Here is a 13,772-nt window from a genome sequence, read left to right as displayed (position 1 = left end):
AATAACCCGAAGCGAGAGAAATCGTATGTGAATCCCGAACAACCAACCGATTCGACATCAAAGCCAAATATCCATGGAAGTAATGTAATTCTCTGTATTTGGTGGGAGCATTAGCCAAAAAACGTCCAGAATATGCGGCCAGACATGACATCGCTAGGCCACATGTTGCAATACCAGTTAAAAACTATTTAGAAAGAAGTGGTTGGGAAGTTTTGCTTCACCCACTTTATAGTCCAGACCTTGCCCCGTACGACTAATATTTGTTTCGATCGATGCTGAACGCTCTCTCAGAGATACGCTTCACTTCTGAACAGAGTATCCGAAATTGGCTTGATTCGTTCTTGGTCTCAAAAGATGATCATTTCTATTGGCACGGAATCCATATGTTGTCAGAAAGATGGGAAAAGTTCATAGCTAACAATGGCCAATACTTTGAATAAATTTATATTGTACAAAGGTTTCAAAATAATAGCTAAACATTTTAAAAAAATCCGCCATTTTTAATGATTTCTGTAGAAGTTGTCATGATGAGGACGAGGAGGAGCTGTTGGAACTCCTTCTCCACCATTGTCCTGCTCTATCGGAGATATGGATCGATACATTGAGAAGTGCATTTATTTATGATCGTGCCTCGTGTTGTTTTGGCATCTAACTTAAGACGGACATACAATGGCTTGCTGACATTATCAAATCGAAGACTTGGAAACAGGGAACCGAACTGCGAAACTAACGATATACGATCATTTGAGCAAAATGATCCAACTTAAATATTTCATGCTCGTGCTTATGTATGACCTGAAATGCCATGAAATAATATTAAAGAACATGTGACACTCGTGTCATTTAGCTGGGCAATGATGTTGTATGAAAACCAATGTGTTTTTCTTCGTTCAACAATACAAATAACATGAAATTATCTTAAAGTTCTGGGATCATCTTTGATGATCATTGAAAAAGAATATGTGTTTTCTATGGTCTATGTCGAACACATTGCCATCATTATCATATTGAGCATGGCATGACATGACAATGTTTGATGTGTCATTTGTCGTCGTGATAATCTAATTTATGGAAATAAAATAAACAATTATGTGGGTAACTATGGATTGTAGCTTAACGGTTTTTTTTTAATAAAACAAACAAAAACTGCTAAGCGTTTTGCTTGTCTACACGCAGAGAAAAAATATAGTTGTCCATGGTTACTGTAACCATTTCAATATTGTTACAAGTTTTTTTTAACAATAATATAGTCACAGTAACTATTTCCATGGTTGTGGTAACCATAATATGGTTAATTTTCAATTCACATGATTGTATCAACCATATATATGATTACAGTAAACAAGTACATGTTTGTGATAACCATTCATATGATGAAGGACTTACCATATTAAGTTGCTCTCGTCTTATGGATATCATAATCTGAGAACAACATATGATAAAATTATTCATCATATAAATGGTTGTCACAATCATATATTGTTAAATATAATATTGTTAAAAAACTTGTATCACTATTTAAATGGTTACAGTAACCATGGACAACTATATTTTTTCTCTGCGTGTACAGATACACCCAGAGTCTCTGGCGGGAATCGAACCCTAACGCAACCCTAAGATTTATAGTCCAGCACACAGCTTGGAGTAGTCAAAATTTTTTATTTAAATATTTTAATAAACTTTCAGTATAAACTCCTCTTCCAAAAAAATTATAAACTGTAATAATAAACAAGCATTTAAAAGATACATTTTTTATAGCACATAGAATTTGAATAAAAAAATTGTTATGCTTTTCGAAATAGTAGTAGGTACTTAGATTTGTATAAGTTTTTGCTATCAAATGTTTCACTTGATTTCACAACATCAATTCAATATAAGGAAATAAAACTCAGTTAATACATGTTAATTAAATTAATTAAAAGCCAATTACAACAATTTAGTAGTAGTAATAATAGTAATAATAATAGTTTAGTTCAGTAGTTAATAATTGCATTTAAAACAACATAAAATTAAACACAAATGATATAGTAAGTAATTAAGTATAATGAAATTCTGAAATTGATTTTAAAATTAATACTTACGTGCATTATAAAAAATTCATTTGTTCCCCACACAGCGTAGATTTACGAATTATTGTACATTTTAGTGGGATGAGTTTCGAATCGATAGTATTTTTTTTTAAGATTTTTAATATTCAGATTTGTTATGTTTGATATGATTTGATTGGTTTTTTTTTTATTTTATATTTCGAATATTTAAAGTTGATTTGGATTTATATTTATAGCGATACATTACGAAATTAGAAAAAAATATATGAAGATAAAAAAGATTAAAAATTGATACTTTATGTATGGATATATTTTTTGTTTGTTGTTATTGATTTTTAAATATGTTTAAATTGTTAAAAATAAAAACAAAAAAATAAAAAAAATATTGTTTAATTTTTAAAATTTGATTCATAAAAAAAATATGATTTCTGAGTTCTTTCATCTAAGAAATTGAATTTGTTTGCAAAACTGTTTTTTTTTTAAAAAAAAGTTCAAAAAAAAATTTAAAGCTTGGCATGCATGTTGTCTTTTTTGATTTTAGAAAACATTTCATTAATTAATCCAATTCATTCTAACTAAAATTTAGAAAAAATTTAAATGTTGTTTTTATTTAATAATTTTTTTTGTTTTGTTTTTTAATTTATTAGTCTTTTTTTTTATTATATTCAACATTCTCAGGCTTGAAAGCTTTTTTTTTGGTTTTAAATAAATTTAGTTTTTAGTGGAGAGTTTGTGTGTGTGTGTGAGAGAGAGAGTGGGAAAAAGAGCGAAAGAGTGTGATTGTAAGAATACGATTTTATTGTTGTTGTAAATGTGATGTTGTTGTTGTTTTTGTTATTTAAATACCGATTTGGAATGCGCGTGTGTGTGTTTGATTTTCTTTTTTTATATAAATGTTCGAGTATCGATTGAGTGCTGTTTTAGTTTTATATGATACATGTGTTTATTTGTTTTTGTTATTGGGTGTTTTAAGGAAAATTATTGGTTTTTAAATAGGAAATTCTTAAAATTGTGGTGCAATAACAAGTTTTAACTACTTTATTTTAGTTGGTTAAATGTTTGGACAATTTCAGTATAGTATTATTATAATTATATTTTTGATTAAAAAGGTGCAAAAAGTTGAAAAGAAAATTAATAAAATTATACTATATATAATAATAATAGAAATAGAAATAAAGATAATGAAAATATAAGACCAAATTTTGTTATTTTAGAATATTTTTTTTTTATTTCAAGTAAAATGTCAGTAGAATTTCGCACTGGTACTAGTGTATACAAAGTATAATTTTTTCCAGCAAAAATTGGTTTGAGAGAAAAATTGTTGGACTGTATTTAATAAAGTTTAACGGGTAGTCTGATTTCTAATGATTTTTAGATTTATTTCAAAGATTAGGAGCATTTGAACTTCATACGTGGCAGTATTGGTTTAAAATATTGGCCTTAATTTAAAAAAAAAGTGCCGCTGAAGCACACAGATTGCTCACCAAGGCTTATGGTGAATGTGTTCAGAAGTGGTGATTTTGAAACGAGGACAAAGATCGACAAGCCAGCAAAAAAAGCTTGAAGACTTAGAATTGGAGGTAATAATCCATGAAGATTGTTTTAAAACTCAACAAGAGATTGTAAAATCATTGGTAGCTACTGAAACAGAAATTTCAAAACATTTGCGAGCAACAGGATTCATCCAAAAGCAGGGAAATTGAGTACCATACGAATTGAAACCGAGAGATCCATTAGGACAACTCGAAGCGTAAGAGATCGTATGTGAAGCCTGGCCAACCAGCTGAATGGACACCAAAGCCAAATATCCATTGCGCTAAGGGAGAGACTTTGAAAGACGATTTTGCATGTCCGAAATGATGTTTGAACGCCATGAAAGAAAATAATTTTTGCACCGAATCATTACTTGTGATGAAAAATGGATCCATTAGGATAACTCGAAGCGTAAGAGATCGTATGTGAAGCCTGGCCAACCAGCTGAATGGACACCAAACCCAAATATCCATCGCGCTAAGGTAATTTTCTGCTGAAATCTGACCAGAACTTCACAGGGAACCTACATCGAACACAACTGATTCATTTGAAGCAAGCATTGACTGAAAAACGCCCAGAATATGCGGCCAGACATGAAGCCGTAATATTCCATCATGACATTTAAAATGAAGTGGTTGGAAAATTTTGCCTCAACCGCTTTATAGTCCAGACCTTGCCCTGTCCGACTACTATTTGTTTCGATCGATACAGAACGCTTGCTCTGGAATACGCTTCACTTCGGAACAGAGTATCCGATGTTGGCTTGATTCGTTCTTGGCCTCAAAAGATGAGCAGTTATTTTGGATCGGAATCCTTATGTTGTCAGAAAGATGGGAAAAGGTTTTGTTCGTATTTTAATGCTGCAAGAACCGTTATGACCGTGTAAATTAGGCTGTCGGATCAGCATCGAGAAGCCTTCAATACCAAAAAAAAATTGTGGATGAATTTAGGATCCAGGATTTTTTTGGTGACTATTGGGTCGATTATGGAAGGCACTCGAGGTACAGATGCGTTGTCGGAAGATAATAGCTTATGTGGATGACGTTATGATATGATTAAAGGTAGTGAATGCCTCACACTGCTTTAGATATCATTCTAAATTTACTACCTAATGAGTATAGTATATGTGTCTGTGGTTTCAGTGAAGTCCATGCGGATGAGAAGGCTGGCTTGGATTCGATAGACTTTAAACAGGTTGTGCTGGTGTCTTCGTAGGGGATAATGCAACAAGGATATAATGTTGACTTCCCGACGAATTCAGCATATTTCTGACTAAGATCTTGGCAGTGTTGAAAGCCGCTGAATTCATAACTACGTATGTCATTGAGGGGATAGATTTGACTATTTATGTTGAAAGCCAAGCCGTGTTGAGGGTGTTGAAGAGCCATATAATGAACTTCAAGGTAGTGGGAACTGTAAGAGAGATCTACGTGGGCTAATGGATCTGCAAATTAGTAGTATGTACTGGGAGAGTCGCAGACGAACTCTCAAAGCCAGGTTCTTGGCTTGACTAGTAAAATAGGGATATGGTGGTAAAACTTCCGATCTGTCAGTATTATAGGGCGATATGTCAGAGGTATGTAGATCTCACCAACCAACTTGAGGCTGCAGAACGTACTGCAAAGTGCCAATATGGTACAAGCTGGACTTGACAGGAACCGGATTCGATAAGAATTTTTGTAGAATGTCGAGAAGATTGAGCTTAACATCTTTGCTTGTGCATGATCGGGCCTGTAGATGGTCGTGTGAAATGTTGATACATTGTTGCGGTGTTTCAAGCATAAATAGATTGATTGATTGACTTGTTGTACAATCTCTGATTTGTCTCTGATTTGGTTGAGGCTTTGTATTCTACTGACATTATAATTACTTGTATATAATGGTCTCGTAAAAACTAATATTGTAGCAAAAAAATTTGTTGTTTTACAAAAAAGAGCTGATTTCAAATTTTATAAAAAACATTTAAGAAAATTTTAAAAATGCTTGAACTTTACATAAAGACTGCATAACACGAGAGTTCACTAAAGGTAATGGTAGAAATATTTGACGAAATAGGTGCAACAAAATTTGTATTTTATTTTACTGGACTTCTAAGAGAACAAACATGTTTAAAAACATTTAATGTGGTTTGTTGGACCAATTTCATTGTTTCGTTAAATATTTGCACAGTATTACCATAATTTAAGAGACAATTTACCAGGAGATCGACAGGTTTTAAAGAATTTTGACGACTGTAAGCAGTGCATCCAATTTTCTATCGAATGGTAAAATATCTCTATATTTTAAGTCATTCAAGTTATGATTTACTAAACATATATTGTTTATTAACAAAAATTAAATGCATTTAATAGAAATTAAAACACAAACTTTCAACTACAATATTAGTAATGCTGCGAGTATTCAATGCACGAAGAAACTAATAAACATTACAAATGGTTTAAAAAATATAAATATAATTATTAATTAAAATAAATAAAGAAATTGATAAATAATGTTCAAAGTGGGTTAGAGAAAGATTATAAAATTTGATTTTTTTGTTTGTTATTTGGAGATTATAAGAAAAAAATTAGTATGTTTAATATATATTTGATTTTTGATATTGTTTGGATTCAAATGCAAAAGTGTGTTAAAATAATTAAATGTATAATTTTTTATTTTTTTTTTTATTTTTTGAGACAAAAACCAAACCAAAATGAAATCAAAATGAAAAGTAGTAGTAGTATATTGAATATATGGAGAGATAGATTAAAGAGTTTAATTTTGTACATCATTTTGTTTAATATTGTTATGGTAATTACCTTCTAAAAAGGTTGAAAAATCAAAGGAGTTATTGGGGGGAAAGGAAATCAAGAACCAGAAAAGAAAATTAGATTTGAAATAGAATTATTTGTAGTATTATTTTGTCTGTCTTGGTTATAATAAAGTAATAATAATAATAATAAAGTAGTAGTAAGTAATAAATAAATTAAAATAATAAATAAAATTTCAATTAAAACAAAGTAGTAAGAAAAAAATAAATAAAAATTCACAATAAAATGAACTAAAAAAAACATTTGTGTTCTTTTTTTTTTATAAAAATTTTCTTTTGTTATTGTTGTTGTTGCTGTTGTTTTTGAGATTCCTTTGAATTTGTTGTAACATTGTTTTTTTTTAATTTTTTTTTTTAAAACAAATACTTAAATAAATTGTTTGTTAATTGTGGTTTTTAATTGACAAACTATAGCATAATTTAGTATATTTGGAATAAATGTTTAAATTTTGAACTGGGTGTGTCAAAAAGTTTGATTTATTTATTTTTAATTCTTTTGTTTTTGTTGTTGGTTTTTTTTTTTTTAAATAAACATAATTTGAGTAGATTTGTATATTATTAAACACTTGTTTTTTTTGTTTGTTTTAAATTTAATATATTGATCAGAATGGCACTTTATTTTACAAAAATTTTGTTAATTCAACAATTTCCGGGTGCTAGTAAGAAGTTTTGTGGTCTAAAACTAATATTTTAAGGTCAAAGGTTAAAATTAGTTTCCAAATAAATGCTTTTTGATTTAAGAAAATGATTTTTAAAATTCTGCATTTTTGCAATGTTTGCTAAACTTTGAGGGTACTTTAAAGCCTGAATTGTATAAGCAGATTTTTTAATGAATTGATCTCACAAAATTTTATATTCTTTACTCTCCTGTAAATGTAGGACGCTATGGGGGCTCAAAGTAGGCTACCTTCGACATGTAAAATTAAATTTTCAACGGTTTTTAAGTTTTTTATTTTAAATAAAAGAGTGTAAAAAAACTTGTCAAAAGGTCAAAAGGGAATCCCGCAATTCCTAAAGATTGTAGCAAAAATCCCAAAAATGGTATTTTCTACAATTTTGCCCATATGGTCCACACTTCCTTCGGGGTTGGGAAAATACTTTAGGGATAAATACGGAACACATCAGGGTTTCCAAATCTACTTCCCGTTTTCTGATCCCTGCTTTGGGATTTTAGAACATGTGGCCCAAAGTTGAAATTTTGATAAAAAATAGGTCAATTTCCGAAGGGCGTAGAGCCGACATGTTCAAAAAATAGGACATGTTTTTTATACCAAAATATTCTCCATAAAGAAACTTTATAGAAACTCATAAAATTGTTATATGTTCTTAAAGAAAGTTGTTTTTTTAATAAAAAAAAGAGTTAAGTCACCTTTTTGTTCAAAAAACAGCAAAAATCTACTATTTTTTGATTTTTAAATTGAAAATCGGTTATTTTTGGATTCGTAATTGATATTGCTCTGAAATCTTTTGTATGTTATCGGTAATTTAGTTGTCTAACTAACAAAAAAAATCGAAGTGCGCCCTATATTTTTAAAAAAAGCACACCAAGGCATGGCAAAATTCTAAAATTTCAATTTTGAAATGCCTATAACTCGGAAATTATAAGGGATAAATAGCACACGCAAACATATTTTTTCAAGACCTAGCCGAGCGCTTTCCAAAAATATAAAATTCTTTGAAATCGGATGGGAAACAAAATGGCACGTGTTTAAAAATTTTAAATGTCAAAGGTCCGCCCCTGGAGCATTTCTAGAAAAATAGGTTATGGTATCTTCATAGAGGAAACTAATACAAAGATATCATGTGAACTATTCGACGAATGTAGCATCTCTCTGGCTAAGATCTTGGCAGTCTTGAAAGCCTCTGAATTCATAACGATTTATGTCATTGAGTATGTAAATGTGGCTATTTATTTTGATGGTATTGAAGAGCCATGTAATGAACTCCAAAGTAGTGGGAACTGTAAGAGAGATCTTCGTGAGCTAATGGATACCGGAGCACTGTAATGTACATGTGAGGTCGCGGACGAACTCTCAAACCAAAGTTCTGGACTTGATTTGGAGAATATGGAGATATCGGTAAAACTTCCGATCTGTCAGTATTATAGGGTCATATCTCAGAGTTATAAAGATGTAACCAACTTGATGGAAGTGAGGAGAGATTCAACAACTTTCCTACATTGAAAGTGACGGGAAAGACTTCAGCAGAAAATTTGTTCCACATACGTACAGTATGGCTAAAGAACGAATTTTAATTGTAGTGTATTGCATGTTTTACATAAAAATCTGCAAGTATCAGGAACAAGTTCCCTAATTTCATCAGAATACATTCCATTGTAGGACCGATAAAACAGTGAAACGCAAATCCACATTGCGACGGTGATTGGGCTAATCAATACAGTTGGTTACCCTACTATCACCAATAATCATCTTTGCTCTCTCATATACGCGGTAGAGAAGCTTCCAAAATATACATTGAAGCACCATCCCATACATTGTATTCCATATTCGGTCGGATATAGGTGGTGTAAATAGTGAGGAGATCAAATTGAGTAAAGTAATTCCTACAAAACGTTTCGGAAAACCGAGACACTTGAGTGCTTCTTTCGACACTTGAAAAATGTGTTATTGTATTCCAGAGGACATCACATTGTATTCTCTTGAGGAGAACAACAACAGCTTCTGATTCCACAATATTTACACCATCCATAAATACAGATGAAGCGATATGATCTGTCGTTCGTATTTCTGTTAACTGAATTTATATTTATATATAACTGAATCTTGTGAGCGTTGAAAGCGACTCTATTCGCACGACCCCATTCAGAGATTGCCAGAAGGTTCCGTTTAAGGGAATCAATTATTTTGATCAATTAACTGATCAAGTAGGAGCAACAGTTTCATCAAATTTGGACTTTGAACAGAAATTTGACTAAAACAAGTTTAGACAGCAATGCCAGTTTCCGGAAAGGCAAGTTATATGGAAATTTCTTAATACTAATACGTTTTAGTTTAGGAGATCTCTCTGTCTATTTCCAAACGATGTTTAAATCATCATTATTAAGTGATCTATCTAATCTAGCAAATGCAAACAACTAAAATGATTAAATTTAGACCACAAACAACTTACAAAGCATTATAATTTTGTCAATCAAAGTAGTAGTGCCACCCTAATGTTGTAACTATTTAAATTTAACATTTATTATTTAAAATACGCACACAAAACATTCACACATTCATAAAATCTTGTTTTGAAAAACGTTTATATTAAGTATTAATACGATTGAAAAAAAAATATATATGAATACACACTTTTTCTTGTTTCTTTTACTAAATTGACTAAATTTGTATTTTGATAAAATATTCAAGTTTCTTTAAGACGTAATAACAATAATAATAATATGTATAAAAGTAATTAAAAATGATTCTTACCTGACCGCCTTCACCTTCAACGCTGACCAAATCACGCCACTCCTCAATTGTTTGCGCCAAATCGATTGTGCACAGTGGAACCTTGACTTCACCAATTTGATCGTGCTTTGAGAAACGATCAAAATCAAAGATGGCAAATACTAAAGTCTTATTCATGGCATCAGCATAGGGTAAACTCTTTTGTTTGGATCAGTATAATGATAAAATAAATTTAGTATTAGTATTTTTAATTAATAGAACAAAATAACCACACTGAAATTGGGTTTGTATAGTTTTTTTTTTAATTTGTCACCCACCTTAAATGTAAATGTTTCATTAAAAACTGGACTTAGTGTCTTACGATGTACTTTTGTTTCGAATTTCTTTTTCTTGTCGGGCAACAGATACACTTTAACGTAGGGATCTGAGGTACCACCCATATCTAAAGCTGGCAATTCTTCAGCTTGTATAACAGTTACGGCTAAACTGTTTGAATTGAAATCATATTCAAGCTGTTTTGTACCAAACATTTTTTTTATTGAAAAGTAAGAGAAATAAATAGAAAAAAAGAGAACAAAATAATAATATAAACAATGATCAATCAAATTTAATTGTGATCCGTTTTTTTTGATTTTGTGGTAGAAAATTTCCAAGGAATAGCGTTTTAGAAAAGAATAAAATGGAAAATTTTACATTAGTTTAGGTCTTTTGGAGAGATATATTTTATGTTGAATGTATGTTTAATGTTTAAAATGTGTGAATATTATGTTTGAGTAATAATGTCTGTCCAAATGGTAGGTATGTTTTGAAAAGAGAATTTTTGTGAACTGAATACCAAGGGTCAGAAGTATTTGGAGACTTTATGGTTATTTTGGAGACATCTAATGCCAAATAACTATTACAGGAAGTACGATTGAGCTGCAATTATTAAAACTTTATTATAAAAACGAGAGTTAAGCATGTGCATCTCTTTGTGTAGCTCGTTTTTAGCAAAGAGATGCACACGATGTTTACAAGGTGGCCCTGCATCCACGGTTATTTTGGAGACAACTAATGCCAAATAACTATTGCAGGAAGTACGATTGAGCAGCAATTATTAAAACTTTATTATAAAAACGAGAGTTAAGAATGTGTATCTCTTTGTGTACACGATGTTTACAAGGTGGCCCTGCATCCACGGAATAGTATTGTTTGGTGCTAATTTTGATTCAGCTGCATCATTAGTTCGTATTTCTTTGAAGAAGATGTTCTTTAGGCCATCACCGTCATCTGTGAAGATTACACATCAATAATTAGCTATTTACTTCATTCCGAATAGAAAAATATTAACACGGACCATATGGATTTCCAGCATAACGGCATGTATCGTATAGCGAACGCGACAATGGACATTTTCTCGTGGAGGTGGCTTGAATTGAATACAAATATGATACGATTTGATACCGCTAGAACTTTTCTTGTGGGGGTTTCTGTAGTTTGCAATCCCAAGCCAAATTCAGCCTGATCTAATTACAGAGATTGGACATCTCGTATTCGTACTAATATGCTAAGCTAATGGAAAAGCTTCTGGAAGCATAGTTGTCTAATGCAAACAGCATTATAAAAATCTGTATAAACCAGAAGCGAAGGACCAGTAAAACACATAAAGTTCTTTTTAGTATTATAATGAAAGCCATAAATACGTAATCAAGTCAATTTATGGTAATTATGTAAAATTTTTAACATTGAAATCCAATTGAATTAATGTGATGCTGCACGATTATGTTGTATGTAAGACTGACTGACTGACTGACTTATGTATTGTATAAAAGCGTATGCATGTATTTAGAGAAGTGTGCCATGGAATTATTGATATTTTCTTAAAAAAAAACAAAAGAAAAACCCTTATGTAATACATCTCTTATTACCCTTTACACATATTTTATACTTCTTCTGTACACATGAACATTAAACTGTAAGTATGTTTGTAGAAATTGTTATTGTTCTTGTAATCAAGTGTCTTTTTGTTATAAATATTCATCACAGTATTTATACATCATCATCATCATTATTATTATTCTCATCATATAGAAAGTTTCAAGAGGTAGCAGTGGAGGATTGGGTATTGTGTAATATTGTTTAACTATTCTAACTTACCTTAAAATTCAGTCTGCCTAATTTTTGTTCACTTTCTTTGTCCTCTTCGCCGCCCTCTTCAGCATTTTCGGTGAGTTCCTCCATATCAGGCTGAACCTATGACATACCAGAACCCAATAACTATTAAGATTTAATAGCGCATTTGATACTTACTTTTTCTTTGTACGCCGATCCTAATAATTGTACCGATTTCATATCAACACCCTTCTTACCCTTACCATCTTTAGTTCGTCGCTTCTTTAAGAATCTTCGTACACAGAAGAATATGATGCCGAAGACAACCAGGAATACCAATATGATAATGGCCACCACACCCCAGGTGGGTAGGCCAGTTTTATCAGCAATTGCAATGGTAACACGCTCACCAGCATTTTCAACTTTTTGTAACACTGAGGTCTTAGTAGTAGTCTCTTCTGCAATTTTTAAATTGATTTTGTTAAAGAGGTTTTTCTTTTTCTTTTTATTTTGTATTATTTTTTTTTACACCCACCTGGTTCTCCTTCTGTTGTGCCTTGTGGGGTTTGTGTCGTTTCTATTATGTTGGGTATAATTTTTTGATTTTCACCAACTGGCTGATGTGCATTTTCTCGAAATATTGAATGCTGTGTTGCTTCTTCAGCCTTTTGGTCTGCTGTTTCTAATTCTGCAGTCGCTGATTCCACTTCAGGCGCTGGTTGTGGCTCATCGACTGTCACTTCATTTGGTGGCATGATGATCGTTTACTATTGTTATTTATTAATTGAAAGAGAAAATTTATGTTTAAGTAAGTATTATTTAGGTATTATTAGTATTTTTAGGCGATTATTTATGTTATTTGTGAGAGAATTTTGTAATAAATATTTAGTGTATCAGCTAATCTATTTTTAAGGATTCTGTATTTAAATTTTAAATAAATTATAGTTTAGTTTCGAAAGAATTTTTTTGTGAAATGTGCTAAAAAAAACTGTTAAAGATAGAAACATATATAGTTATTCATATGCTATGAAGCTTATAATTTATCCTTATTCCGTTGTCATTACATGGAACTACCAGTCTGTGTATCCACCTGTGTTGATAATGCCGTAATTAGTCTTTTCGTCACAGGTAAAGACATCGTTTTGAACAACATGTTTAGATTGGAAGACCACAACTTACAACTGTTACTCCTTAGGAATCTCCAGTCAGACAGATAGCTCTGGAAGGATGTTAATTTCGAAATTATATTAAGGATGGAGATATATTCATTTTCCACCCAGCCAGCCTTGAATAAGTCTTCTTCTAGAGTTCGATACTTAATTTCGAAGAGAACGGTCGTCTCTAAATAAGTACGGATTAGTTGTTATTAAGAAGCAAATCATAGTTAAAACAAATAACGCAAATAGTATTGATATTGTAATTGTCATCTGTTTTTTTATTGAACTCGCGCGTGTGACAATTAACTTGCTGTGTTAGCAATACTGCTATGGCCCCGGGGGCCAAATTAAACAATATAAACTTAAAAAAACCCAAAATGAAAAGACAGAAATTGTCCCGACCACTTCCTATTGGTTTGATTTCCGATCTGCCTTCAACTTCAAGTAATCGGTTCAGTGTTTTAGGTGAACGAAATGACATGGAATTAGATCCAGTATCTAATATAAATGCAGAGAAAAGTGGTAAACCTCCTCCATTGGTAGTCGATGAAAAAATTCCTCTCAAGGAACTTCAAGATTTACTCGGAAAAGATTCAATTTATAAACGCACATCTATCGGAACCAAAGTTTTTCCGAAAAATACTGAAAGCTACGAAAAATGCAAAAAGATTTTACTGGATAAGAAGATTGAATTTCATACTTTTAATTCAAAAGAGAATCGTCT

The 13,772-nt window shown here is 31.4% G+C and overlaps 1 protein-coding gene across 7 annotated transcripts in view; it reads right to left on the bottom strand.

Moving 5' to 3' along the window:
* Positions 1 to 12,661, bottom strand: part of Syt1 (Synaptotagmin 1) — a 33,651-nt gene extending 20,990 nt beyond the window's left edge. For 4 of the 7 annotated variants that reach the window (XM_065501535.1, XM_065501536.1, XM_065501532.1 and 1 more), the window contains exons 1-5: positions 12,427 to 12,661; positions 12,090 to 12,349; positions 11,937 to 12,032; positions 10,118 to 10,312; positions 9,822 to 9,998 (exon numbers count right to left, since the gene is read on the bottom strand). In XM_065501535.1, the coding sequence (XP_065357607.1) occupies positions 9,822 to 9,998; positions 10,118 to 10,312; positions 11,937 to 12,032; positions 12,090 to 12,349; positions 12,427 to 12,646 (948 nt within the window). In that variant the 5' untranslated portion in view covers positions 12,647 to 12,661. The remainder of the gene's footprint in view (positions 1 to 9,821; positions 9,999 to 10,117; positions 10,313 to 11,936; positions 12,033 to 12,089; positions 12,350 to 12,426) is intronic. The other 3 variants (XM_065501537.1, XM_065501538.1, XM_065501534.1) reach the window with 1 other exon arrangement.
* Positions 12,662 to 13,772: the final 1,111 nt, after the last annotated feature.

This window comes from Calliphora vicina, chromosome 2 (assembly GCF_958450345.1).
Source record: "Calliphora vicina chromosome 2, idCalVici1.1, whole genome shotgun sequence".
In the NCBI taxonomy this organism is placed as follows: domain Eukaryota; kingdom Metazoa; phylum Arthropoda; class Insecta; order Diptera; family Calliphoridae; genus Calliphora; species Calliphora vicina.
Note: the sequence above shows the minus strand (reverse complement) of the source record. Positions and strands in the feature narration are given on the sequence as shown.